A 27221-nucleotide genomic window follows, 5' to 3' on the forward strand; every position below is an offset into this window, starting at 1 on the left:
TCAGCAGCAGCAGATCAGCGATCAAAGCGGCGCAGCGGCTCCGCCCACACGACCAGAGAAATGAAGCGTCCGGTGCATTTGGAAAACTTCTCCTCGTTTCTTTCTTCAGTTTTTTTTGTTTGGAGGGCTCAATCAATGGCGGGTGCCGGCGAGATCTTCTGAAGCGGCGCGGCCCCTCCTCAAAGGGCCGAAGGCCTCGTCTCTTCAAAGCCAGAGCCGTCCATTAGGATGAAATGGGCCGGGCGATTACGCCGCGGCAGCGCCGCTAACAAGCCGTCATTATTCTCTCCCGCTAATCTCCTGTTTTATAGATCCGTCTCCATCTGATGGGCTTTTAGCTGTCCTGTCTGACGCTCGGGCCGTCTTTAATGCGCTTCTCTGTGTTTCTGATCATTGGGTGGTTGGCAGGTGCAAACAGCAGGCTTCGCTCACACTCTCACCGTACTCAATGGGACAGTGTTCCCGTGCGGGTCGGCGGGTTAACGCACCGCTACTAACTGACCCGTCTGAACTTCATAAAGAGGCCATTCAGAGAGTTCTGCGTGTTCCTGGAGCTCCGGCGCTCAAAGACGCACGTGAGGCTGCGAAAGTCGCATTCGCTAATGACGGGACGAAGAGACAGAAACAAACAAGAGGCCTTCACCTGCTCCACACTCACACAGAGCAGACATGGAGACTCTTTTTGCTCTTTTTCACAGTGTTGGGGGTAACGCATTACAAGTAACTTGAGTTATGTAATAAGATTACTTTTTCAAGTAACTAGCAAAGTAGCTCATACTTTTTAAATTACAAGAAAATATCAGATTTTTTTTTTTTTGAATAAGTAACGCCAGTTACTTTGTTTTCTCATTCACTGACTGACAGTTCTTCTGTCCCCACGTTGAGAGAAATCAGGAGTAACATGTTACTTTAGTTCTAGAATAAATGTGAACGTGCATAAATTCATCTCACTCAAAAAACAAAAACAAAAAACTCATGATTCATTATTCCTCAAAATTCAACTCAGAATATGATGCAAACCTGCAATAATTAAATATATGAATATCCTTTATGTATTTAATCCCATTTTATTAACCAATATCTTTGCTGCTGACCTTTATTTATCCATTTAACCACACTACTAAGCAAAAACTACTCAAGATAAACTAACATTTGTTTTTGTTTTCTTTTTTATTGCTGAAGAACTTTCCTGTGCGTTGTGGCTTTTGGTGTGAAAGGGCTTTTACATTTGCCAAACATATAATTTTTATATTAAAAACAAACAAAGCAAGCCCTGCTCAGATTTAAAAAGTAATGTAACATGACTTTTCATAAAAAGAAACAGGATTAGTTACTTTTTTAGGGAGTAACGCAACAATGTAATGCATTACTTTTAGATGTAACTTTCCCCAGCACTGTTTTTTCATCACTTCACTTCAAAGGACGGAGGGGAACACTCTCTATAAATCCACAGCAGCTCTGTGTTCACAACTCGCAACTCACTCAAAAACAACTGACTTTGTCATACAATCCTATATGAATAATACCACTCAGTATTTTGCAAATAGCACAGACATTCACAAACAGTGCAGTGGTTCTGATTTAATAGGAGAAAAAGCTCTGGGCTAGAAGTTTCTCTGAATGCAGTGTCAGTGTTTGAGTGATGTTTAGCTGATGTAAATGTTGTTACCTGTTCACAGGCTCCTCTACACTGAGGAAAGAGGTCTGCAGCATGATGGCAGCAGGAGGGATCTGGAGAACAGAGAGAGAGATAGAGAGAGGGAGTTCAGTCCATCTGATCCAGTCTACTCCCGTCATATTTCACTTTAAGCCCCGCTGACGGAGAATAACGCTCGCCGGCACTTTGTTTTCAGCCATAAATAGTCAGACTAAGTATCTTGAAATGGCCGGTTGCAGTTAATCATGATGGGATTTCTATATAAGGCCTCACTGAAGCTCTGGTGCATGTGAAGGTCAGCGTTTGATTCTCACCGCAACACTAATTAGTGCTTACACTGAACAAAAACACTTAATGTGAGGGATTTTCAATCAACAGCAATGCTACACTTCAAGTCTGTAAAAATACACCACAATGTATGGTCTTAATATGAAGACGTATCCATATTCATTTTTCACAGGTGTTTATCCATTTTTTGCGTTGTGTTGTGTTTTAAGGTTATAGGAAATAGATAATGAATGGGCAGAAAATCACCAGGACTGATTTTTTTCTTAAAGTATATGTAAAAAACTTCCTAAAAATTCCAAAATAAAGCTAAAAACATGCTTCATACTGCTGCCACAAAACCTTAGGAGAACAAGAACCACCAAGAGACAAACTCAACAGAGCAATTTAACGTCCTAGTAGGAATAATTCATACTTCAGAAAAGATGCATTAAAGGAGAAGTTCACTTCCAGAACAACAGTTTACAGATAATGTAGTCACCCCCTTGTCATCCAAGATGTTCATTTCTTTCTTTCTTCAGTATTAAAAGAATTGTGTTTTTAGAGGAAAACATTTCAGCATTTTTCTCCATATAATGGACTGATATGGTGCCCCGAGTTTTAAATGCAGCTTCAAACGATCACAAATGCGGTTGTAAATGATCCCAGCCGAGGAAGAAGGGTCTTATCTAGTGAAACCATCGCTTATTTTCATAAAAAGAATACAATTTATATACTTTTTAATCTCAAACGCTCGTTTTTGAAATGATTTTTGAAGTTGAGGGAGAAAATACGATTGAGTTTTTCCACATACCCTAACTGTCTTGAGTCAGAATACACAGAGTTCAGGGAGAGAAAGACAAGACGAGCGTTTGACATTAAAAAGTATATAAATTGTATTTTTTTATTAAAATAACCAATGGTTTTGCTAGATAAGACCCTTCTTCCTCGGCTGGGATCGTTTACAACCGCATTTGTGATTGTTTGAAGCCGCATTTAAACTGCTTTTTGGAAGTTCAAACTCGGGGCACCATATCAGTCCATTATATGGAGAAAAATGCTGAAATGTTTCCCTCAAAAAACATAATTTCTTTACGACTGAAGAAACAAAGACGTGAACATCTTGGATGACAAGGGGGTGAGTACATTATCTGTAAATTGTTGTTCTGGAAGTGAAAATTGATCAAAGGTGACAGTAAAGACACTGCAAAAAGTTCTCACCACTTTCAACTTAAAAGTTCAGCAGCTGCCTTAAAATTTTAAGTTAAATCAACTGAAAAATACAAGTCATTTGAACTCACTTTAGTGTAGTGAGTTGAAATGACTTGTAGTTTTAAGTTGAAACTGGTGAAAACTTCTTACAGTGCATTTAAATAGATTTCTATTTCAACTAAATGCTGTTCTTTTGAACTTTCTATTCATTTGTGAATCCTGAATAATAAATATAAGATGGTTTCCACAAAAATATTGGGCAGCACAACCGTTTTCAACATTGATAATAATCGTAAATGTTTGTTGAGCAGCAAATCAGCATATTAGAATGATTTCTGAAGGATCATGTGACACTGAAGACTGGAGTAATGATGCTGAAAATTCAGCTGCGCATCACAGAAATAAATTACATTTTAACAGATATTCACATAGAAAACAGCTGTTTGAAATTGTAATAATATTTAACTATTTTTACAGTATTTGTATGTTTTATTTTAGTGAGCAGAAGAGACTCTCTTTCAAAACCATACAATTCTAAAAAAAAAGGGGGTTGCTAGAAAATGTCCTTTTTTGACAAACCACAGCACAGCTGCATTAACACTGTCGTCTTGTTTTCGTACACAAGATCTCTTGAGCGCCAGGCGGAGGAATCTCAGAGATATCAAGCAGGAAAATCCCACAGCCAGTCATGAACTGAAGGCATGTGAGGATGTGAGCAGACTGAGAGGAGACGTGACGGACAGAACTGTGACTTTACGTTCTGAGAGCTGGAGAAGCTCCTGTGCTTCAGCGTCCGTTTGCTTATAATCATGGCAAGGGAGAGTTGTGTCTTTGAAAACTTTCGAAAAACATATTCTCATCTGTTTATGCTCCTCCGGAAAAGTCGTCATTATCAAAATGAAGCGCTTTCATCTCCGCCGTCCTCCATTTGCGTCTCATCCAGGCCCGTTCCTTTCATCAGCGTGATTTGATCTGTTTCTTCTGCTCGGCCGCACGTCTCTCTGCCTCTTCTCCCGCTCTCGGCGCTCGTGACGCGGCTAAGTGCTCTTCTTCAGCGGCTGTAGTGAGTTTGAGGAGGTTCTGGACGATCTCTGCTTTCTGTCTCAGAGCGTCTGGTTTTAAATGAGCAGACGCTGCTGAAGTGAGACACGCCAGGCCTTCCTTTCATCCCGTCGGCGAAGAGGACGCCGTAGTTTATCGAGACGACACCGCGTCGGACGCGCAGTAAATCTCACGCTTGTTGTTCTTCTGAGGTTGAGGAATTGACCTCCACGGTCTCTGGAGTAAAGCCACTAAACGAAAGCAGTTCTCCTCTGACGGCTTCCATGGCGTTCGTGACGAGGTTTTAAAGCGGCGATAAACAAACGCTCGCGGTGCAGTAAAAGCGAGGCCTGCCGAATCTCACCGCGGCCGAACGGAGCCACGCGCTGCCGTAAAACCAAAGATGTGCAAAAGTTCATTTAAAAGCTGCTTTACACACTTGAAGTTGGTGATCCATCAGACCGGAACATTTACATCTTTTGTCATGGATGACAGTGGAGCTTTTTGAAGCTGCTGAGGCTGAAAACGGTACTGGATTGTGTTGGGAGGGATATATCTCTGAGAAGAAAAGGAAAAGAGACAGGAGAGGCTGGACCGACTTCAGTCTTTTGTCACACTGTCTTCAGGAGCTTTGGCTCCATCCACAGACTGAGGGAGCAGCCTTTGTGTTTACTGAGTGTAGGTCACATCAAGTATTAATTCTCACACATGCTAACTGAATACAATTTGTCATATATTTTTCAGGGTAAAAAATACAAAAATCATGAACTATCATTTAACAATATCCATTTTTTTTACAACATTCATTTTTACAGCCTGAAATAACTTCTCATAAAAGGTCAAAGGATCTAATATTTATCTCACAATTATCCGAGATTCATTGACCTTTATTAAGAATTATTATTATTATTATTATTATTATTATACTTTTAAGATATATTTTATTTTATTATTGACAAAATTGCATTACTGCTTATAAATAATAATAATAATAATGTTATTTTTATACTTTATTATTATTATTATTATTATTATTATTTATAAACGCTATGCAATTTTGTTAATAATAATAATAATAATATAAAATATTAAAAATAATATTATTATATCAATAATAATTATTATCGTTTTATATTTTAAATGATTATTGTTATTATTATTATTAATCCTGCTTTACTGCTAATAATAATAATAATAATCATCATAAAATTTAAAAAGATTGATAATTATTATTATTATTATTATTAACAACATTGCATTATTGCTTATACACAACTATTTTATTTTATAATTATTAAAAATATTAAAAATGCTATTATTAAAATAACTGCTTATGAATTCTTCTTCTTCTTAATAATAATAATAATAATAATAATAATGATAAAACATCATGCAGATGTTTTTTTTTGCTTCTTCTTCTCAATAATTAATTCTTTTAATGAGTTTTTCTTCATTATAAAATCAGGACAGTTGTAAAACTCTGACATTTTTGACTTTGGGCCCCCTAAAAATATTAATTTCTATGATTTCTATTTATTTTAATTTCTAAATTGAAAACATGCTTATGATTGAAGAGGTGTTTTCAAGTTGATGTATGCATGAATTGCATTTTTAATATATGTTAGACAGAACAAAAGTAAGCATCATATGATCGACCGCTTAGCCAAGTTTGGATCCCTGGGAACCAGATCCCTATCCAGCATTAGTGAGCAACATGTGCTAGTATTTTGGGCTCTGCGCTACTGTGTCGCTGTTTTTCTGAAGAATAGTAATAATGCCACCCCCCAGCCACATCAAAGGAATTCCCCTCTTCAAACCCATCTTCCCCTCGCCTCTCGTCTCCCTCCCCTCCTCGACACTCCAGAACGTCCACTTCACCCTCCAAACCCCCAGCGGCCCTGCTCTCCCCGAGTCTGCTTCAGCCCAGCGGAAAGGCTCCCCAGAGAGCGAGGGAGAACGGGTAACGATACCCCGGCCCCTCGTGCGCAGGCCGTTCGTGAAAGCGCATTTGATGTCCGGAGACGCCGGGGTCGCTGGCAGGAATTGAAGACCACTTGAAAGGGAGGCGCTCCGACGAAGGTGATCAAACGGCAACGAGAAGCAGACGAGAGCACGAGAGGGGTTACAATATGTGGCCCCGAGACCCCGGACCCTGAACCGCTTCCAAGGACACCCATGAGGATCCCATCAAAGTTCAAAGCCTCCGTTAGAGCGCCTACATACACAACTGGAGCGGATAAACCCCCTGCTAACCTGCTGCTAACCGGTCCTGTAGCGCGCGCTGCTGGAAACACAAGGTTGTGGGTTTAATGGCAAGAAAACACATGACTGAGCTTGTTTATTGACCAACAAATGGGCCGACCGATCGTGTTCTACTCCGTTAGGCCATAAAATCATGTTGGTGAAGCTCCAAGCTGCAATTTTAACAATAGAGAAATGAGAACACAAAAGATGTTTAAAAGACCACCAGTGTTGAGGGTAACGCAAGTCATGTAATCAGATTATGTGTTCAAGTGACCAGTACAGCATTACTTTTAAATTTACAACAAAACATCAAAGTTACTTTTTCAAATAAGTGACACAAGTTACTTTGTTTTCCCATTTAATGATGACTGTCTGTTATTAAATAACAAATAAGCAAGGCCAGTCCAGGTGACAAAAAGTAACACAAAAGTAACTTTTGTAATGCATTGTAACCCAGTTACTTTTCATGGAGTAACGCAACATTGTAATGCATTACTTCTAAAAGTAACTCTCCCCAACACTGTCGTTCATATCCACTCTCTACTCCAGCAAGAAAAAAAGCCACTTGAATTCCTCCTCAGACGGTTTGGTCAGAGTGCCGTGCCCTTCAACAGGCACAGGGGAAAAGGGTTGAAAATGCCTGTAAGACCCCAGCGGAGCTCTCGTTAGAGGGACGTGATGAGCGGCATTCGCCAGCAGTTCTGGAAGCCGCGTCATTACTTTCTCAAACTCTGGTTAACCAGAATGAGATTGGTTTTGCTGAGCTTGGCGTCAGTTATATGCTGAGATTCTAGCAAACGGTCAATGAATGTTCTACCGCTTGACCACATCATGACAGCAATGATAATACGGTCTTTTGTGAAAACAGAATTTCTGTTGTGTTGTTCTTAACATTTAGATTACAGCTCAGCTGACTCGTCGGGTTAAGCTGCATGCAAAACAATCCGTTTACCGACTCTCTTTAGTTTATTTTCAAAGTAAAAATGTTTACAAATATCATGTGAATTATTAATTCATATATCATTAAGGTTTTGAGGAATTGCACCACTTGATGTTACAATGTATGTGACCTGTTGTTAAGAAAGCATTTTATGAAGCATATTATGAATTTTATGCTCAAAATTCAGTGTAAAGTCAGAGTAAATGTGCCAGCTCTGACCCACCTCAGGCCATACAATATACACTTATAATGGCCGTGAACATGCATTTATGTTCATACAGATACTGAAAAATGAAATTTTAAGCCCTACTTTTTAGATTTGTAATGTCTTCAATCAGAGATCTCACTCATCAATCAATGTCTTCAAATTCTAAAAAAAGAGAAATAGCTAAATAAAAATATTGGCTAAAAAAATGACAAAAATACATTGAAGCACATGCAAAGTATTACTACTAAAGTATTACAAAGTATACTACACTTTTACTATAGTAAAACCACAGTTAATTTTCTGAAGCGGTTTGTATTTGTGTATACTTTCTTTTTTCTTGATTTTGTTTTTATAACGTTTATAATGGGTCGATATTTTCCACTGTTATATGATCCAATCTGAAAAAAAAAAAAATTTGCGAAATCGTTCCACAATCCTGATCTGAAACAAATGATTTGTGATCCGCGCTCCAAAGTTACAATCTAAATCAAATGATTCACGATCCATGTTCTGAAGAACCATCATTTTCAGATCAGGATTGCGAATTATTTGACTTGGATCGGGATTCACTGACTTCAGTGATTCACAAACCCGTTCTGACTGAATCAAATGATTTGCGATACATAATCCGATTGGAGTGCCTTGATAGAGTGAATCATTTTGTGACGCAATGGTTTAACTGATTCAGAGATTCGAAAAGCTCGGTTCACCCATCACTAAGTGCTTTTTAAAATCACTACAAGCGATGTTGGAATTCGAAAATGAATGGCTCTTTTAATTTGATCTGGTTTTTGCTAGCAAATTTGCTTGAAATGAATGATTAAATCACGAGTTTGAATCAGTCGGAGCGGTTCCAGCGTAAATCACTCACTCAATCGATTCAGTTCATCTATTCCTCGTTTCACGTCTTCAGCCATATTTACACGACACTGTCAGCTCTACTACTGGCTTTATATGGCCATTGCTTTCTGACATTAACTAAAATAAATGAAAAAGGAATGATTTTTTTTTTTTAATTGTGTGAATTTTGTGTGAAAAGAATGTTGCTTATTGACAAAATTAAACACTTACTTCATAAATACATTGTCTTTCAAGTACCTCTTTAGGAATATTGGTATTTTCAAGGGCTTTCCAGGCCTTAAATTTCAAAAAGTCAAATTCAGGTATTTTAAGAACTTTAAGCACCTAATTTAATGCCATCTCTGAGCTTTAAATGGTGTGTAAAGACAAATAAATGCCACCTCAGAAGTGCTTTTGAACCACCTTTGCAGTGCAAAGTTGCCATTACACAACAACTGCAACTTTATACAGAACTTTATAGAGTTTGGCTCTAGGGCTGAGCTGAATGAGGGCATAATTTAATCTGGTTTTTATGCTGCATTACATCTTTACACTGGATTTTGACCAGACACCAAACAGCCTTATCTCAGCTGTGTAAAGACGCCGTTAGAACAGCTTTCCTTGAGTTCCGATTCTAAAAATGCCGTTATTTAAAGGTGTGATATAAGTGTACACAACATTGATATCACTTAAGGATTTCAGAGGGGTGAAGTCGTTCTCAGATGAGCATTAAAGGGCATCTATCAGTGCATGCGGCAGTTACGGAGAAGGGAAGCAGAGCAATTTGTGGCCTCTTTGTGGCCGTCGCCCCTTAACGAGCTGGGATTTTAATGACGCAATTGAAGGTGCAGCGAAGCAGCGAGTCCTGGTTACAGGCGCACCGCTCGTCTCAATGAGACCCGAAGACATTCAGCCTAGACCAAACAAATTACTGTTGCTGTGGAAATTGATAAAAGCCATGGCAACTGCTGGAGTGAGTGTCACCACAGCGAGGAAACTAAAGGGCAGCGGAAAGCAAACATCACGGCTGACGCTCGTCGAGTCCAGCGGCACGGTGACTTCAGAGGTTTACGTTATACAAGAGGAGGATCAATTGTGCGGCGAACCGAACGCTTTCTCGCAGCGAGAGCTTTAATGAGCAATGACAGACACACACAGGCCGCAGATGAGGACTATGGGCTGCTAATGAGAGGAGTGTCAATCTGAGAGGACAAACTCAAGATCTCCACAGAAGCTTGTTTCCAGCATGAAAGAAAAAATACACACGTAAACGTGACAGCACGGTTTTAAATCGTCAATAGGAGCGTCAATGGACGTTCAGCATATGCTCAGTGTTGTCAGAGTGGCTGTTCTCAGTTCAGTTACTTCAACAATGCCTATTGTTACAGTCATTAGTGTGAACAGTCAGATAAAGTCACGCAGCAGCACAACAGCAAAGAGGCCAAAATCTGCATCACACTGACTGAAAGCAGGAGCAGAAGGTCTGCCGGAGGAGAGTCCTGGACAAGCTGGAAAAACCAACAATGAGCCGGAGCAACAAAAGCCTGAGTGACAGAGGCGGTGCGGGGCGTATGCTAATCCTGTCACGCCGTAAAGAAGCATGCGCCGTCACACAGAGACACACAATAGAGCGGCGGACGACTGAAAGCAGCGCACTGACTCCAGTACAGCACACTCGCTGAGATACACCCCCTCCAGCAGAGCGTTTGACGGAGACACGCTGGACTTCATACACCACTTCATGCTCTTCTGTGCGGTTTGACTAAAGGAGGAGCTCATGTGCCTCCTTCCTCTCGTGTAAGTGTAAAGAACTGTGTATCAGCTGAGCACTATTGCAAATACATGCTGTTCTTCTGAACTTTCTACTCATCTGTAAATCCTTAAAATCTATGAATCTATGACATTTCCACAAAAATATTGTGCAGCACAACGGTTTTCAACATTGACAATATTCATAAATGTTTGTTGAGCAGCAAATCAGCATATTAGAATGATCATGAAGGATCATGTGACACTGAAGACTGGAGTAATGATGCTGAAAATTCAGCTGCGCATCACAGAAATAAATTAGAGTTTAACAGATATTCACATAGAAAACAGCTGTTTGAAACTGCAATAATATTTCACTGTTTTTACTGTATGTTTGCTCAAATAAATGCAGCCTTGGTGAACAGAAGAGACTTTTCAAAAACATGAAAATTCTTACTGATCCCAATTAATTATTATTACTTTACAAATATTTTAGAACATAAAAATCTCTCTCATTCTTATTAATAGAAAACTGCAAGTAAATAAATAAACAAATAAATAGCAGTCCCCTACTGATCAGGTATCTGTATATTATATAATTTGAGATTTTTATGAGTAGACAAGTTCAGTTTAGATTCTAAAATGTGACCCAAGATCACAAGACCACAGTATTAAGGGTCAATTTTTTAAAATTATTATTCAGATGATGTATCAATCTTAATGAAAGCTAAATAAATAAGCTTTCCACTGATGCACGGTTTGTTGGGATAGGACAATATTTAGCCAAGATACAACTATTTGAAAATCTGGAATCTGATGGTGCAAAAAAAAAAAATTAAATATTGAGAAAATCGCCTTTAAAGTTGTCCAAACGAAGTACTTAGCAATGCATATTACTAATCAAAAATTAGGTTTTGATATATTTATGGTAGGAAATTGACTAAATATCTTCATGGATCAATATTTTTGACCTATACAACTCTCCAAAGATTAAATTATTTAATGATAGTAATAAAAAACAAATAAATAAAAAAAATATTTAAAATAATGATTAAATAAAAAATAAAATTTTACTTAAAAGCTATACCACATGACATCAAATATAAAAAGTTTAGTAAAACCATAGGAAACCAACTTAAATGACACTCAGCACATGTGTTTTAAAGTAGATTTTGAAGATGTTTTTATCATCGTGGGCACTCTTATTTGTCACCGAGGAAAAAATGAAAATATCCCATGGCATATTAGTGGCCGAGCCAAAACTACAACAAAGATCCACAAAGATTGTTCCTTTCTAAAATCAGCATGGGTGGCGAGAGATGATTTCAGTCACCACCCACCACGTCCACACACACACACACACACACACACACACACTCTCTTTAAAGGGGCGTTTGCTCTTCTGTAAGCTCCTGAAGCTCAGTCTCTCCCTGTGCGATCCGTCAGCCTTACGCCACACATGCGGTTCCTGTGATGCCCACATGGTGGGCGGTTATCAATCAGGTCCTCCTGACGCGTGCCTTCTTCATCATGAATGGGACATCTGCCGCAGCAGAGCCTCGTCGGTCCTGGCGGAGCTGCGGTTGGCACGCGGTTACAGACGCACTTCCACGGATCGACTCGCTACAGAAGATCAGAAGCGTCGACAGATGCCATCCGAGCGCTGAGATTACACCGATAGCACTGACGATGAGCACCAGCAAACAACACGACAGAGATATCCACTTTCAGCTTACAGGACTGATCAGAGGGCTTAATATTTTATTTGTTTTTCGTAATTTTTTTTATTTATAAGTGGTCTTCCAATTATTATTATTCTTCCATGTTTTATTAAAAGTACACGTACATTTACACACTCAGATGCTGTATCCCTCCGTACAGAAAGCTGCATTTGTGATGGAATGAAGTCCTTCACTGAAGGCCTTAAAGAATCGAAATTATTCATGCTGAAAATATGGAATGTATGTGGTCGAGCGGGTGAATTATTCATTTCTCGTCCATTGCCAAAGAGCTTGTGAACAGACCCTCCCTTCACTGGCGCGGAGACTAAACGGCACATTAGCGATGCGACGCGTGATGCTGTCCTTGGGCCGCGTTCAAGTAGCATCGCTGAATTCCCACTGGACAAATGTTATGAGTTTATATTAAATTATGGAACCACAATGTTTGGGCTTCCACTGCATTTAACAGCTCATTTCTGACAGAAGCTCCTGCAGCTCCAGCGCTTCAGTGTGATGAGATCAACCACACCAGCTTACGATCACATTCAGCACGAACAGAGATTTGAGAGAAAACACTCGGTCTGCAGATAGAAACCTCAGCTTCCTCACAGACAATACAACAGGGAAGAGAAAATGATAAAGAATTCCACAGTTCCTGTTCCGATTCCTCGAAACGATTCCCATTTCACTAATGACTTTCAATGAAATTCCGGGACGGTTTTGAAAAATTCTTGCAAAAGGTCGGTTCATGTAGATTTTTAATACTTTTTTTTTAAAAGTAGTCTAATTACTGGCCTTCGTCAGTACTAAACATACAAAATGTGGTAATCTTTCAATCATTAATATTTATAAAATTGACAAAAGGCACACAAACAATGAGTTATTACACCAATTCATATTTCACAGGCATTTGTTATTGATTCACTAAAAAGAACCAACTCCTTAGAGTTGTTTGTTTAGTGAACATATACTGGTTGATCTTTATGAATTCACTATGTCATTTGTTTCTGATTCACTGAAAACAACCAAATCTTTAGAGTCATTAGTTCTGTAAGTAAAACACAAAGATTGCTCTCTATGCATTTAGTTCATTAAAAAGAACCACCTCTATGGAGTCATTACTTCTGGAATTGAACTACACTGAACCACTCTGCTTTGATTCACTAAAAAGGACAGAATCATTAGATCTATTCATTTGAAAACTGAAATACACTGATCACACTTTATGTTTGATTCACTAGAAAGATCCAACTCATTAGAATCATTCATTCTGTAATACAACTACACTAGCTGCACTCTATGTGTTTGATTCACTAAAAAGATTCAAATGATTAGAGTCATTTGTTCTATAACACCGGTCACACTGATCACACTCCATGTATTTGATTCACCTGAAATAACCAACTCATTAGAGTTGTTCATTCTGTAATCAAACTACAATGGCTTCACTCTGTTTTCGATTCACTTAAAAGAACCAAATCTTTAGAGCCTTTAGTTCTGTAATTAAACTACAAAGCTTGCTTTGATTCATTGAAAAGAATCAACTCTATTGAGTCATTACTTCTGGAATTGAATTACACTGATGGTGCTCTGTGTGTTTGATTTACCAAAAAGGATCGACTCATTAGAAACATTCATTCTGTAATGCAACTGCACTAGCTGAACTCTACGTGTTTGATTCACTAAACAGATCAGAGTCATTCAAGCTGTTCATGTGGGAATCAGACTACACTGGTCAGGCTAAATGTCTTTGATTCACTAAAAAGAGCCGGCTTGTAATAACCATTCGTTCTGCAGTCAAACGACACTGGTCTGTTTCACACTGCAGATTCAGATTAACGCAGCTGTCACCGCTGATTCAGTCCTGCGGTAAAATTTGTCTGAGTATTTCAGTATAACATTCTGTCTACAATGCACCGTAACGGAAGCAGACATCACGGTCTGAATGAAAGATTTTTAACAGAAATGTCACTTCATACGAGTAAAGTCCTTTAAACCCTACAGAGTGTTTGTGCAGTCTGACTTCTCTACTTTCTCTTGGCAAAGTGTGATGACGGAGGAGGTCCGCTTTAACGACAGGCCGTACGTGCCGAACGCTCCGCTCACAGTTCATCCGAAACACGCCAAGTGTCAAAATGTGCTGCTTATTTCCATCAGGAGAATCACAGGGTTGGGCTCCAGACAGAGACGAGCGCGAGGATGTTTACTCGTCAACCAAACCGTAAATGAAAGCTTAGTACGGCAGTGTTTGCTGCTAAACGGAGGAATTTTTGAGGCGAACCTAAAACGGCCGCAGTTCACTTCCTGATGGAGCTTTTGGGCTCAAAGCTTGTTTTCTTTCACAGCCGAAGTTTGAGGAAATCTCCCCGTCTGTCCAGTGAAGGCAGGGTGTTACGAGATCTGTTTCAAAAGCACTTTGCGTCACCCTTTGCCCCGTCTTTACAACGTAAGGGCTCGCAGCCGTACAATGTTGAATGGCGTCTGATTCTGCTCTGTGTTTTTCTGCCGGCTCCTGCATTCCTGCGTGTCAGGCCCAGAGAGAATAATGCCCACGGGTCAAAGGTCACTTCCTGTGCATTAATAATCCAGGAATTTGACAATCAACAAGAACGGATTGACCAAGAGGGAAAACAGGAGGATGAAAAGTGCAATATTCAAGTCTTTCATCATTTTGGCTGATTTGAAGACCTAATGCGATTGCAAAGCCAAAGCTGAACAGCTTTTGGAGCACGTATTTGTCAGGCGTGTGACTTTTGCTCGGAACGGTCAGCCAGCTGGGTGATTCGTCTGTAAAAGAACGTTCAGAATCACTTCCAGAAACCACTGCGTTGTATAATGCACAGAACAACGCCAACATGATCATGAGTTTGTCAAGAAGGACGCTTGACGATGATGGAGCAGTTTGCAATGTCCAGTTTGTGGTCAACAAGCGGTTTTACAGCATGCAACGGTCTCCAAAAACTGGAGACAAAACCAGAAAAAAAAAGCACAACGTTGGAAGATAAATAAACCAAGATGTCAATTACTGATTTGACAAAAATGAATGGGAATTCAGTTAAAAAAACAAAACTGAAAGTATTAGACTTACTAAACAGCACAAAAAAAACAAAAAAACTCCAAAATCTGTGAAAGTGACTGTTGTACAAAGACTTCAGATCATCTCACATCATGCTGAGGAACACAATCATCAGGTTTCACACAAACCAAATATTGAGGCATTCCTGTTCATTTTTAATTTTATTTTTTGACTCAAATTGTTATCTGGATAACATTTTTTAATAAAAACGCTCGCAATCAAATAGAAAACAACAACAAAAGATTTTAGTTGCAGCCAAACTGCTAAAAAAAAAAAAAAATGTTGTTTAAAAAGCCAAAAATGTGCAAGACTTTTCATCTGTTGAGATTGCATTTACAAATTAAAGGACTCAAATCAAACCACTTTTTTCAAGAGTAAAGGTTTTTGATTGAAAGTTTAGCAAAGATTTCAAAAGCCTCGTTTTAAAACACCCGATAAGAATAAACACGCTTCGTGAAGACATATGGGAGTCATCAATTAAACAGCTCTCTGGAACGCCACGAACAGATGAATTTACTATAGCATGAAAATATTTACTATGGATTACTTCAATCGTTCTCCATTACGATCAGCATTTTGCCCTGGACTCCATACTTTCAGTGTGATCTGATGAATACAGTCAGAACATGTTCTGAACGTTCATAATGACATGAAAGTGCCAGATGGCTTTAAAGGACATGAAAGGCGTGCGGGCATAGCATGAGTCCGGCCGTACGCTCGCTCCTACACGTGTCCGGCAGATACACGCATGTCTGCAATCAGAACCGAAGCACGTGAGGGCCGCGTCGCTCTCGGCAGATGTGAGGAACCGGCCGTGCCACACCATCGGCTCTTCAAACCCAATAACAAGACATCAAACACGACAGAAGATGGAGCGAGTCCAGTCCATACAGATCCAGTGCCTTGAGTCCATGAGCTGTAATCGCTCACACATGTTTAGGTGGAGAGGTGTTGCTATCGCTCAGCCTCAGCGGATCATGAGAACGAGTCTAAAAACATCAAACCTTGCAATGAAAAGATTCACAGAAACAGAGAACTGCAATTCTGAAAACCCGAAGAGCGTAAACTTAAAAAACAGGAACCAAACTTTCCGCAAATACTAAAAACACACTGCAACCTTACGATTTTAGGCATTCCTTATTACATACTCTACGGATGACATCGATTTTAAGCATGACATTGATTTCCAGCGATGACTGCCACCTCTGTTTTTCCTGTCCTCGTCCTGAGTCGTGCTTGAAGAAGTTTAAATTTGTTGCAGATGTTTGTGTGGAAAAAAAAGAGCTTCAAATAGGTACAACGTGAGCGGCTGGCGAACGTGATTCGCTCAAGGCAGCGTTTGGAGGAAACGCAGCTTTATAAGAGTGCTGCGAGAGGAGAAGTGAACAGGCCGTGCCGGACAGCAGTAAATACAGTTCAAAGGGTTAACGGCCAACTTCTGCTCGCTCACCTTATCTGTCTAACGCTAGAGCAGCCTAATGCCTTCCGTCTGTGTCAGACGTCCCACATCAGTTATTTACTGAAGAATCCCGAGCCCATGTCCACAAACACACTTCACACACACGCTTCAAAGCACTTCGGCATCCAGATGCAAGATTGACTTTGTTTGACACTGATAGAACATGAAAGAATTGACTTTAAGATTCATAAACAACATCAAAACTTCGCCAGGGGGAAATTTTATTTATCGTGTTTAACTGTTTGATGCGAAACATCATGGAAACGAGATGCCCCTACAACAAATGGCAGCTGTGAACAAAAACAACAAATGTTCCTAACACCTTCACCACACTTTCACACTCTCGTGAATAACATTAACATTAGATCACCTCACTACAACCACACTGGGAAACAACCAGTGATCTCCAGTACTTAACTGTGAAAGCACTGCGGTTACCAGAACACACTGTGCTATCAATAAATTATGCATTGCATTTATTTACCATTTTTGAAAATGTATTAAAAATGTACATTATAAACTGCAATAGTTATGTACAGAATTAAGAGTCACTTCTTGTTTTCTCAGTAAATTAGGTCAAAGATCTCAGAACTAACACAGCAGTATTGTGACTTCAAACTAAACACCGCTATTTAAACTATTATTCCCCGCAGTGCATCACAATACAGTCATTGTTGCACAGTAATTTGTTGTTATTCTAAAATTGCAGTTAGATTTCGTAAACCCCTGGCATTCCACAGAGAGTCATTCTGTAGCCTAATGCGTGTTTATGAATTATAAATGCAGTGGTTATGAGGGGTTACTCTAATAGTAGTCCTGACAGGATGTGACTGAACCAGCACGAGTCCGAACTCTCATTCACACGCGAGCAGAGACGCCCATTCACATTATACTGACAGAAAACACATTTATTCTGATCTTACTTTCTATAGTGTGTGATATCTGGAGCTGTTATTTCCAGTCCCCCATTTGGCAGCATGAAAAATGCATTCATAAGCTGCTAACAATGAAGTTACGGGAATATAACGGTACTACAGTCGAGCATATACAAACACTCAATGATAGACTCAACCAATGATTTAATACTCATTACTAATCGTAACACTATTCCCAATTCAGTCATTCTGATGTAGCGCTGAACGCCTGATCGAGAATAACGGTGCAGAATCAACAAGTCCAAACTTGCTTTTATGTTACTAAAACGCCGCTATTAGTTATTATTATCAGAGTCTCAGCTTTTGCCGCGTATCGTCGGTTAAAAAGATATTCTAGCGGATAAAAACAGCCGATTCTTGCCATTAGAGCAACTAGAAGAAGAAGCGGAGAAGTAAAAGCGGACTTACCCTGAGTGTAAACGAAGGCGCAGAAGTTGCAGGAGAGAAGCAAAATGATTATCTCAAAACACACATACATCTTATTGAAATCCTAAAGTGCATGGTGGACTCAAACGCAAACGAGACTCGAGCTCCATGAGAGCATCTGTGCTAGCGGGAGCGCAGGAGACTGTCCGCGGCGGGTCCGCACGCACAGGCCGCACAGGAGACGCGGAGCGCGGCGCGGAGCTCTGAGCATGTGCGGCGGAGCCTGGAAGAGGAGGAGGAGGAGAAGGAGGAGGAGGAGGAGGGCTGGGTTAACTAACGGAGCCATGAGAAATCACCGCACTTATACCGTTATGTGCCCGAGGGGTGGGAGAGGGGGACGGACACACGAGCGAGAGAGGGAAAAAAAGAAAAACAGCCTTACAAAACTTACAAAAAAGATCAGACATCGATTATTGTTGCGCTTCCACAGACTTAACATACAACAGCTACAAAAGAAAAACATATACTAGCTTAGACAGAGAAAAACATTGCAAATATAGACAAGACTGAGGGATTAAGAGACACAGACAGACACAAAATGAAGAACAGTTCTCTTCAACTGGGAAGTAAAGCTGAATGTAGTGATTCCCTTCATCAGAGAGAACCGGACGAACACAAAAGCTCTGATGTTGTGGATGTGAAGCTCAGGAGCAGCAGATATTCTACAGTGCTCCACAGCATTACATGTAACGTGAGTTACGCAATCAGATTACTACTTAAGTAACTAGTAAAGTAACATTCCTTTTAAATTTACACAAACATATCAGTTACATTTATAATGCAAGTTACTTTTTCACATTTATTCACTGGCAGCTCTTCTGTCCCTGTGTTGAGAGAATTCAAGAGCAAGTGCATAAACATTTCCTCCAGCCTTATTAGTTTCACTCTTTTGTAATAAACAAGCAAGCCTAGTTCAGGTGACAAAAAGTAATGCAAAAGTAATGTCATGAATTACTTTCCAGAAAAAGTAACACAGTTACTTTTTAACGGAGTAACGTAACATTATAATGCATTACAAGCCAGTATGTTGATCTGGGGTGCGTTTCCCAGAAGCATCGTTACCAACATAGTTCAACGTAGTTGAAACCAAAACTGGTAAACTGCACTGCAAACTTATGTGGTTGGAACTACCTGTGTTTATAAGCACATTTTCTTGTTAGTAAGACATATGGAATTAAATAAATGATACTCTTGGGTGCAATAAGCAAGCTAACATGCAGTACAGTCTCAATCTATATCTTCCATATATACATTTTAATCCATAGTTTTTTTTTTTTTTTTTTTATATATAGGGCATTTACCTCCAACCCTAGTCAAACACTGGGGCCCATTTCATAAAACATGTTTACCAAATAGACCAGGCTTAATTCAGTCAGTCTGACTTATTGTCAGTTGATTTGGGTCCATAAAGCAAATTAACCATAGCTCAAGTTCAGTCACTCTGCCAACATATGCTGGGACACTAACCTGGTCCGGGGCAGGATGACTCCAAGACCTGAAATGGGCGTGTCAGACAAAGGAGAGATGCAAAATGCGCAGTGTTGGGGGCCTCCAGGAACGTGGTTGTGAATCACTGCTCTAGGTCTAGGACTGACCAGTGGGAACACAATGATATTTCCACTAACTCTCCTACATACAATTATTTAACTTTATTATCGGTCCAAAAATAAAAGTATGCGGAAAATGCAACTTAAATAATAAATCAAATAAATAAAAATGCAGGGTACAACTGACTGTATTTACTATATTGTGTCCAAGATTTAAAGGGGTCATCGGATGCCCATTTTCCACAAGTTGATATGATTCTTTAGGGTCTTAATGAAAAGACTATAATATACTTTGGTTAAAAATTCTCAATGATTGTGTAAAACAACACCCTTTTTACCTTGTCAAAATCAGCTCTGCAAAAATCATCTCATTCTGGTCGAGGCTGCTTTAAATGCAAATGAGCTCTGCTCGCCCCGCCCCTCTCTTCTCTCTGTGGAGTGACGAGCCTGTTTACTTTAGCCGCATTTAGCCACTATACTTGCTAACTAGCACATTATTAGGAAAGGCCACTGCATGGATTTTTATCATTATAGGGTAGATTTGTACATAACACTGCCAACACACATTAATGTTCAAACAACATGTAAAAGTGAACTTAGCATCCGATGACCCCTTTAATGACACTGCTTTAAAGCATTAACCACCAAATTAAAAATGAAACAAATAATAGAAAACAGATAAGAGAGATACACATTAACTCATTTGAGCCAGTAATTAGGGCTGTATTTGATTTACAGTTACTGCTATCATAAAAATACACGTATACGTACAGTTAAAATTCTACATGTCGCATTTAATCTCCAACAACAAACATTTTAGCAAAATGTATTTTTCTCAGAATCATTGTGCTTCTATTTATTTGTGCTCAGTCCATTTAGTGTGCGTTCTCTCACGTAAGCCTTGCCCACTCCTGACAGCAAAAAGGATATATTTGCATGACATTCTAACACTTACAGATGAAGAATATAACTGTGACATGTCTGTTATGCGCTGAGGAAAACACGGCATCTCAAATGCATTAAACAGCACAAATATATTTGCTGTTTGCCATGGTGGATCAAATAAGTGTGGATGCTTAAGAATAAGTGTGCACATTAAATTATCTCGACTCACTGAACCTGGATCAAATTAGTGAGATTGTGTGAACTTAAAAGGCACCTATTGTGCCCCTTTTTTACAAGTTGTATTATAAATCTCAGGTGTCCCCAGAAGCTGTCTGTGAAGTTTCAGCTCAAAATATCCCATAGATCTTTAATTATATCATTTTGAAAATGCCTATTTTGAGTGGAAACAGAAACAGACTGTTTTAGTTGCATGTCTCTTTAAATGCAAATGAGCTGCTGCTCTCCGCCCTCTTTTCCAGAACAGGGCTGTGCTGTTTTAGCTCGTATCTCAGATCTCTGCCAAAAAACATCTGTTTGGTTTTGATTATCATGTATATCACACTGAAATCATGCATTTTAAAGCCATATCAGTTTAAACTTCTGATTCACCTTTTTTTTGGGCGCACATGATCAGGAAGTGGCTAAAACACACATGTGAGTACTAAACTAAGTTCTCATTCACACACAAGTATGTTAAAACATGCATAAGTTGCAAAAACACAGTCGGTTATGTCTATTAGGTTAAACAGCTTGGAAAGAAATCATGTTTATATTGCTTTATAAACTATACTGCTTTTTGGGTCTACACTGTTAATATGATCCAAACAATACAATACAAGCAGAAAATCAATCACTGCACTGAACTGGATAATGTCTATAGCTGAAATAAGACATTTCTTACTTGAATGCTGCTTTTAAATGCCCTGGTGTGAAGATAAACACGGCAGACAGTGTGTTTGAGGCTCTCAGGGCGGGACTCTGATAATATGGCTCTGTCAGTCAACTATCATGGGCGGGGCTGGTAAAGTGTGATGTCTCACATGATGGATTCTGTGATCAGTAAGCTATGAGACATGGTTTATGATTTATAGAGATACAAGTAAATAAATAAGTAAATAAATAAATAAACGGGCGGGTGGATTTTTTTCATTATATGGGTGGTTGTCTACACACACTGCCAACACACATTTATGTTCAAACAACATGTAAAAGTGAATTCTGCATAACGGGTTCCCTTTAAATTGTTATTTATGGAACTGCTTTAGCCCCGATTGATTTTTTTAGGTTATTTCAAGCGAGGTTTTGGACTTAAATATCCACTTTTCTTAGTGTCTTTTATGAAAGACAGTGGCCCCAGAACAAGCTGATTAATGTCTTCAAGATCACTACAAAGTTACACCTAGGCGTGTTTGATTTGGGTTGGAGCTAAACTCAGGACAGTGGCTCTCCAGAACCGAAGTTTCCCAGCCCTGATCTTTAGCGAACCCTGGAGTATGACATAATCAGCGAGTTACGTCGCCGTACGAGAAAAACGCACCCCTGAATGCTGCTCAAAAACACATGAGAAAGAATACAACAAAACAAAAATAACATGGAAATCAGAATAAGCTTGAAAGAAAAATATCAGAAATCTGTGGTTTGTGACGCGTGTGATTCACATGACCCGCGCTCTCTTCAGGCCATCACATCACAACAGACATCCACTGTTTCACAAATTAAAAATATGATCTTTGACCGTCTCTAATCAGCACTGATTTGTCACCATCTGCCACTTTAAAAATAGAAAAATAAGAGACGTGCAAAGATATGCAAGGAAAAGGTCACATCTTTGGCTTTTGGAGGCGAATGCAGGCAGCGATATATTAAACACACACAGCACTTCCAAAGAAAGCCATAACCGACATTTCATTGTGTTTCTACGGCATGTGCTCCTGAGATTATAACTGCTGTTTGCTTCGAATGCTATTATTGTGCTCTGATGGGCAGGACACCATACATTCAAATCACTGTTTATCAAGCTAATGACAGCCTATTGAGGCCAGACATAACCGATATAACTTGACATAATTACAGTAGGTGTTCCAAGCTAAACTAAAACTGGAGACTGTAATGACTTTTTTCTGTCACGAAGGCAAATAAGAGTATACTTAATGAGCTACTTTATACGTTGCATGGCGGAACTGCCACACGCTGCTTCCGTCACGTCCGGCGTCCTGCTGTAATTATTACTCACAATCGAAATGTTGCTCTTTGTTGTGGCACTGAGCCCGAAACTGATGAAAGAGCGTCAGGAAATGCCACTAATGCTCCAATGTGCTTCACACGTGCGCAGCTACAGCAAGGCCATATGAAACCACCGCTATATTTATCCTCAGCGACCGCACATGAAAGTCACCGTAACCTTCATTACCCTAATGAGCCTAAACGAGCTAATCACAGAGCAGCACTGACACACAGCCGCTCTGGAGCCCGATCACTGCACACACATCAGCACACTGCACACACACTCCAGGAACGTGGTTGTGAATCACTGCTCTAGGTCTAGGACTGACCAATGGGAACACAATGATATTCCCACTAACTCTCCTACATACAATTATTTAACTTTATTATCGGTCCAAAAATAAAAGTATGCGGAAAATGCAACTTAAATAATACATCAAATAAATAAAAATGCAGGGTACAACTGACTGTATTTAGTATATTGTGTCCAAGATTTAAAGGGGTCATCGGATGCCCATTTTCCACAAGTTGATATGATTCTTTAGGGTCTTAATGAAAAGTCTATAATATACTTTGGTTAAAAATTCTCAATGATTGTGTAAAACGACACCCTTTTTACCTTGCCAAAATCAGCTCTGCAAAAATGATCTCATTCTGGTCGAGGCTGCTTTAAATGCAAATGAGCTCTGCTCGCCCCGCCCCTCTCTTCTCTCTGTGGAGTGACGAGCCTGTTTACACGGAGACATTTGATTTCATAATCTGACCTGCGCTTTAAAGCTTCCGCCAAAACAAATAGTTCAGATTGTACAAAACAATCATACATAAACACTGCTATATTACAGTTATATTTATGCTTAAGTCCTCCAAGGTCATTTTCACCACAAACGATAACTGAGATGCAAGATGGACGCAGTTTTCAAATGGCATAAAGTTGGCTTGACGTTGGACGTTCCATAGTCGCATATTTAGGGACCGTCTCTAAAGTCACATACGACATTGATACACACTTTTCTAACTTCAATAGCATTTGAAGCGAATTACTTACAGTCACACAACCAACCATAAAGTGTTCATGTAGGTGCCAACTATAATGGAAACCTTTTAGACTTTTAATATTTATTACAATAAACTGTATTATGGCATATTTGTGTTTGAGCCCATTCAGTACTGAAAAATAGCAATATTTACAACTAGTTTTTAAAATAATCATAAACAATCTAAGGCGTGCATTACAGTTGACACCTACATGAACACTTTACAGTTGGTTGTGTGACTGTAAGTAATTCACTTCAAATGCTTTTGAAGTTAGAAAAGTGTATATCAATGTCATATGTAACTTTAGAGAAGGTCCCTAAATATGCGACTATCAAACGTCCAACGTCTAGCCAACTTTATCATAGTCCAGTTTCATTTGTTTAAAAGAAAGAGCAGGTCTGCAGTGTGACATGAAAGTAGTGCCAGTGTAAAGTTGCTTCAAATTTTGTGCCATTCAAAAACTCTGTAAAAGTTTTATTTAAAGGTGTCACGGAACATTAATGTGTGTTGTCAGTGTATGTACAAATCTACCCTATAATGATAAAAATCCATGCAGTGGTTTTTAATTAATCTGTGAAAAAAATATCCCCTTTTTCAAATCGAGCCGTTCTCAGATGCCTGTCGTTGTGGCGTCACATGACAGAGGCCACTCCCACCATAGTTGATTGACATGAGCGTCTTACCTCAGATCAGCTGTAACAGTCCAGTAACCTCCATTATTTTGATGCTGGAGCAGGGATGTAAGTTAGACAAGAATATCTCTGATTGAGTGATTGAGGTGTTGTGTTGCTGGATGTAATAATGAACATAGTGGTCGTCATTTACTCCCGACATCTGAGCCGCTGAAGATGCAGTGGATTACGTTTGTTTGTGAAGGGAATGCACCTCCCGATCTACATATATCCGTCTATGTTCACGCAAATCATTCATGATCCAGCTTCACTTACAGCAGAAGTGTGTATAAGGGGTTTTTATGAATCTCTGCAATCGCCTTTCCTAATAATGTGCTAGTTAGAAAGTCTAGCGGCTAACGCAGAGCAGAGAGAAGAGAGGGGCGGGGCGAGCGGAGCTCATTTGCATTTAAAGCAGCCTCGACCAGAATGAGATGATTTTTGCAGAGCTTTTAAATGCTCTGATGTGAAGATAAACACGGCTGATAGTGTGTTTGAGGCTCTCAGGGCGGGACTCTGCTAATATGGCTCTGTCAGTCAACTATCATGGGCAGGGCTGGTAAAGTCACACTTTACATTTTGACAAGGTAAAAAGGGTGTCTTTTACAAAACCATTGAGAATTTTTAACCAAAGTATATTATAGACTTGTCATTAAGACCCTAAAGAATCATATCAATTTGTGGAAAGTAGGCATTCCATGACCCCTTTAAAATCTTAAAATTAGCTGAAAATTAGCTGAAGTTTAATTAAATAGTTTTAATTTGCTTTTACATATTTCAGTATGGTTTATTTTTCTGTGTATGCGGCCTGGGTTTATGTTGGCTGTATTTAACAATAATAGTGTTTGTTATGTGAAGAGGTTTAATAAAGTTTATATATATATTCTACATTATTTCTGGAAATTCTGCTGCAAGAACTATTTTGACAATGAATATTTTTACAGTGCTTCATTATTGCAAGAGCTACAAATGAATAAAATAAAAGTAAGAGCAATATGACTGGCATTAAAGTAATGTTTTGGAATTGTGATGGTTTTTGGAGCACAATAACTAAACTAAAACAACAACAAAAGTATAAAAGTATAATTTAAAGTATAAAATAAGATTATAAAGCGATTGTTTGACTTTCTAGGAATGCAGTTTTGTTAAAATAAATAATTAGAATTGTACATTTCAAAGAAGAACCTAAAAAGCCCCATGGTAACCATCAAACTGAAGTGAAGTCTGGACATGTGCAATAAATGCATATTTAAAGCTGTGACCTCTTAAAGTCACTGTTTACATGATTTTTTCCCACAACATTCCATCGTGAGGGAAAACAGGCGTGCTGTTGGTAAGTGATGTGTGTTGGCGGGTGACGTAACGGTGTGCCGGTGCCAGTCTGAGGGTGGCAAACCTCACCAGAGTCCTGAAAAACAACCCCGACTCGCGCCAGCTCCACCGCCGCATCCGAGAGGTGCAAACTTTCCCAACCGGCCGAAGACGGAATCGCTGACGGAAGGTCCAGGACATTTGTTCGAGAGCAGACACAACTGTCACAGTCGGCTTCACCGCAGGCCGGGCCTTGTAAACAAACAAACCCATCTGAAGATAATAGGTACGTACAGAACAAATTTGGAAAAAATGTTTTATTTAACAGACAAACACTGCTTCAATTGATTTGCTTTAAAAAAATCTGTCAGAAACTCATTTGATGGTGATCTCAGTGAAACGGATGCAGTATCCAAAAACAAAAACAAACAATTGCAACAGTTAAATTACATATTTATCCATACTCAATTTTTGAACGATGTGCGGTCACTGTATAAATAAAACATTGGAATTAAATTAAATACAAACAGAATAAGAAACAAATAAATGACGTGATCAAAAAAGGCTTTTTTTTTTTTAAATCAACACCAAAAAATGAAAAAGTACAGTGCATCCAAATGACATAAAGAAAGCCGACCTCTCCGTCGGCCAATGCGCTTTACATTCTAGAGCGATGGCTTCGGCTGTCTTAAAGTTCTTGGCCAAAGCCTGAGATCGATTGGTCACGGGGCTTTTCCTCCATGTCGTCCTGTCCCGACAAACAGAGGTCAGACGACGAGGTTTCAGTATCTGTGATAATATCGTCTGTGGCGGTACTGTGCCTTCTGCAGCTCATGGACGGTCGTGTGGTCGTGGCTGGTCTCGATGCACAGGACGATGAAGTGGTTGGAGCAGCTGCGCGTTTGCTGGTTCAGTAAGCCGCTGTAGAGGAACGACGCTTGACCGGTGATGGCCATGTCACCCACTCTCCACGACTCGCAGTTCAGAGCGGCCAGACGCTTGCCCCTCTCCGAAGAGCCGTGCCATACAGCCTTCTGAGGCCTAAAACACACAAACACATGAGTCCAGACATTCACTCAAACAAATAATGTTGTTGTTTTGAACTTTTTATTCATCTGTGAATCCTGAAAAATAAAATGTATGATGATTTCTACACAAAAATACTGGGCAGCACAACTGTTTCAACATTGCTAATAATCAGAAATGTTTGTTGAGCAGCAAATCAGCATATTAGAATGATTTCTGAAGGATCATGTGACACTGAAGACTGGAGTAATGATGCTGAAAATTCAGCTGCGCATCACAGAAATAAATTACAGTTTAATTTTAGAAAACAGCTGTTTGAAATTCCAATAATATTTCACATTTTACTGTATTTTTAGATTAAATAAATGCAGTCTTAGGTAGCAGAAGAGACTTCTTTCAGAAACCTCTTAATCATTCAAAACTTTGGTCAGTTTATATGTAAGATTAACATTTAGCAGACATTTAACATTTAAATTCTAAATATGTGCTGAGTGTTTTGTCTAATAAAATGTTCTCTCAAACACTGATTTTTAGCCTTTTTGGCTCCTGCTGTCCAAGAAATCATTCAAAGGCTCCTCATACAGCTGAAATATTTCCTCTGAAAATTCTGATATAATGATTAAGCAAAACTACAAATGTCACTATGTATAAGCAGAATTAAAATCAATTAATTGTCATTTTTAGACGTTTCAAGAACGATTTTCCTCAGTGAAAGCAACAGTTACTTGGGAAAAAAATTACAGCTGGAAAG

The 27221-nt window shown here is 39.3% G+C and overlaps 2 protein-coding genes across 4 annotated transcripts in view; both read right to left on the reverse strand.

The window, feature by feature from the left end:
• Nucleotides 1–18035, reverse strand: part of reck (reversion-inducing-cysteine-rich protein with kazal motifs) — a 57467-nt gene extending 39432 nt beyond the window's left edge. Inside the window, exons 1-2 of the mRNA XM_051098207.1 lie at nucleotides 17755–18035; nucleotides 1670–1731 (exon numbers count right to left, since the gene is read on the reverse strand). Of these exons, the coding sequence (XP_050954164.1) occupies nucleotides 1670–1731; nucleotides 17755–17824 (132 nt within the window). The 5' untranslated portion in view covers nucleotides 17825–18035. The remainder of the gene's footprint in view (nucleotides 1–1669; nucleotides 1732–17754) is intronic.
• Nucleotides 18036–25746: 7711 nt separating this feature from the next.
• col15a1a (collagen, type XV, alpha 1a) overlaps nucleotides 25747–27221 on the reverse strand; it is a 69953-nt gene continuing 68478 nt past the window's right edge. For all 3 annotated transcript variants that reach the window (XM_051098203.1, XM_051098204.1, XM_051098206.1), the window contains one exon: nucleotides 25747–26485. In XM_051098203.1, coding sequence (XP_050954160.1) covers nucleotides 26227–26485 — 259 coding nt within the window. In that variant the 3' untranslated portion in view covers nucleotides 25747–26226. The remainder of the gene's footprint in view (nucleotides 26486–27221) is intronic.

The sequence above is a fragment of the Labeo rohita genome, chromosome 24, assembly GCF_022985175.1.
Source record: "Labeo rohita strain BAU-BD-2019 chromosome 24, IGBB_LRoh.1.0, whole genome shotgun sequence".
NCBI classification, from domain to species: domain Eukaryota; kingdom Metazoa; phylum Chordata; class Actinopteri; order Cypriniformes; family Cyprinidae; genus Labeo; species Labeo rohita.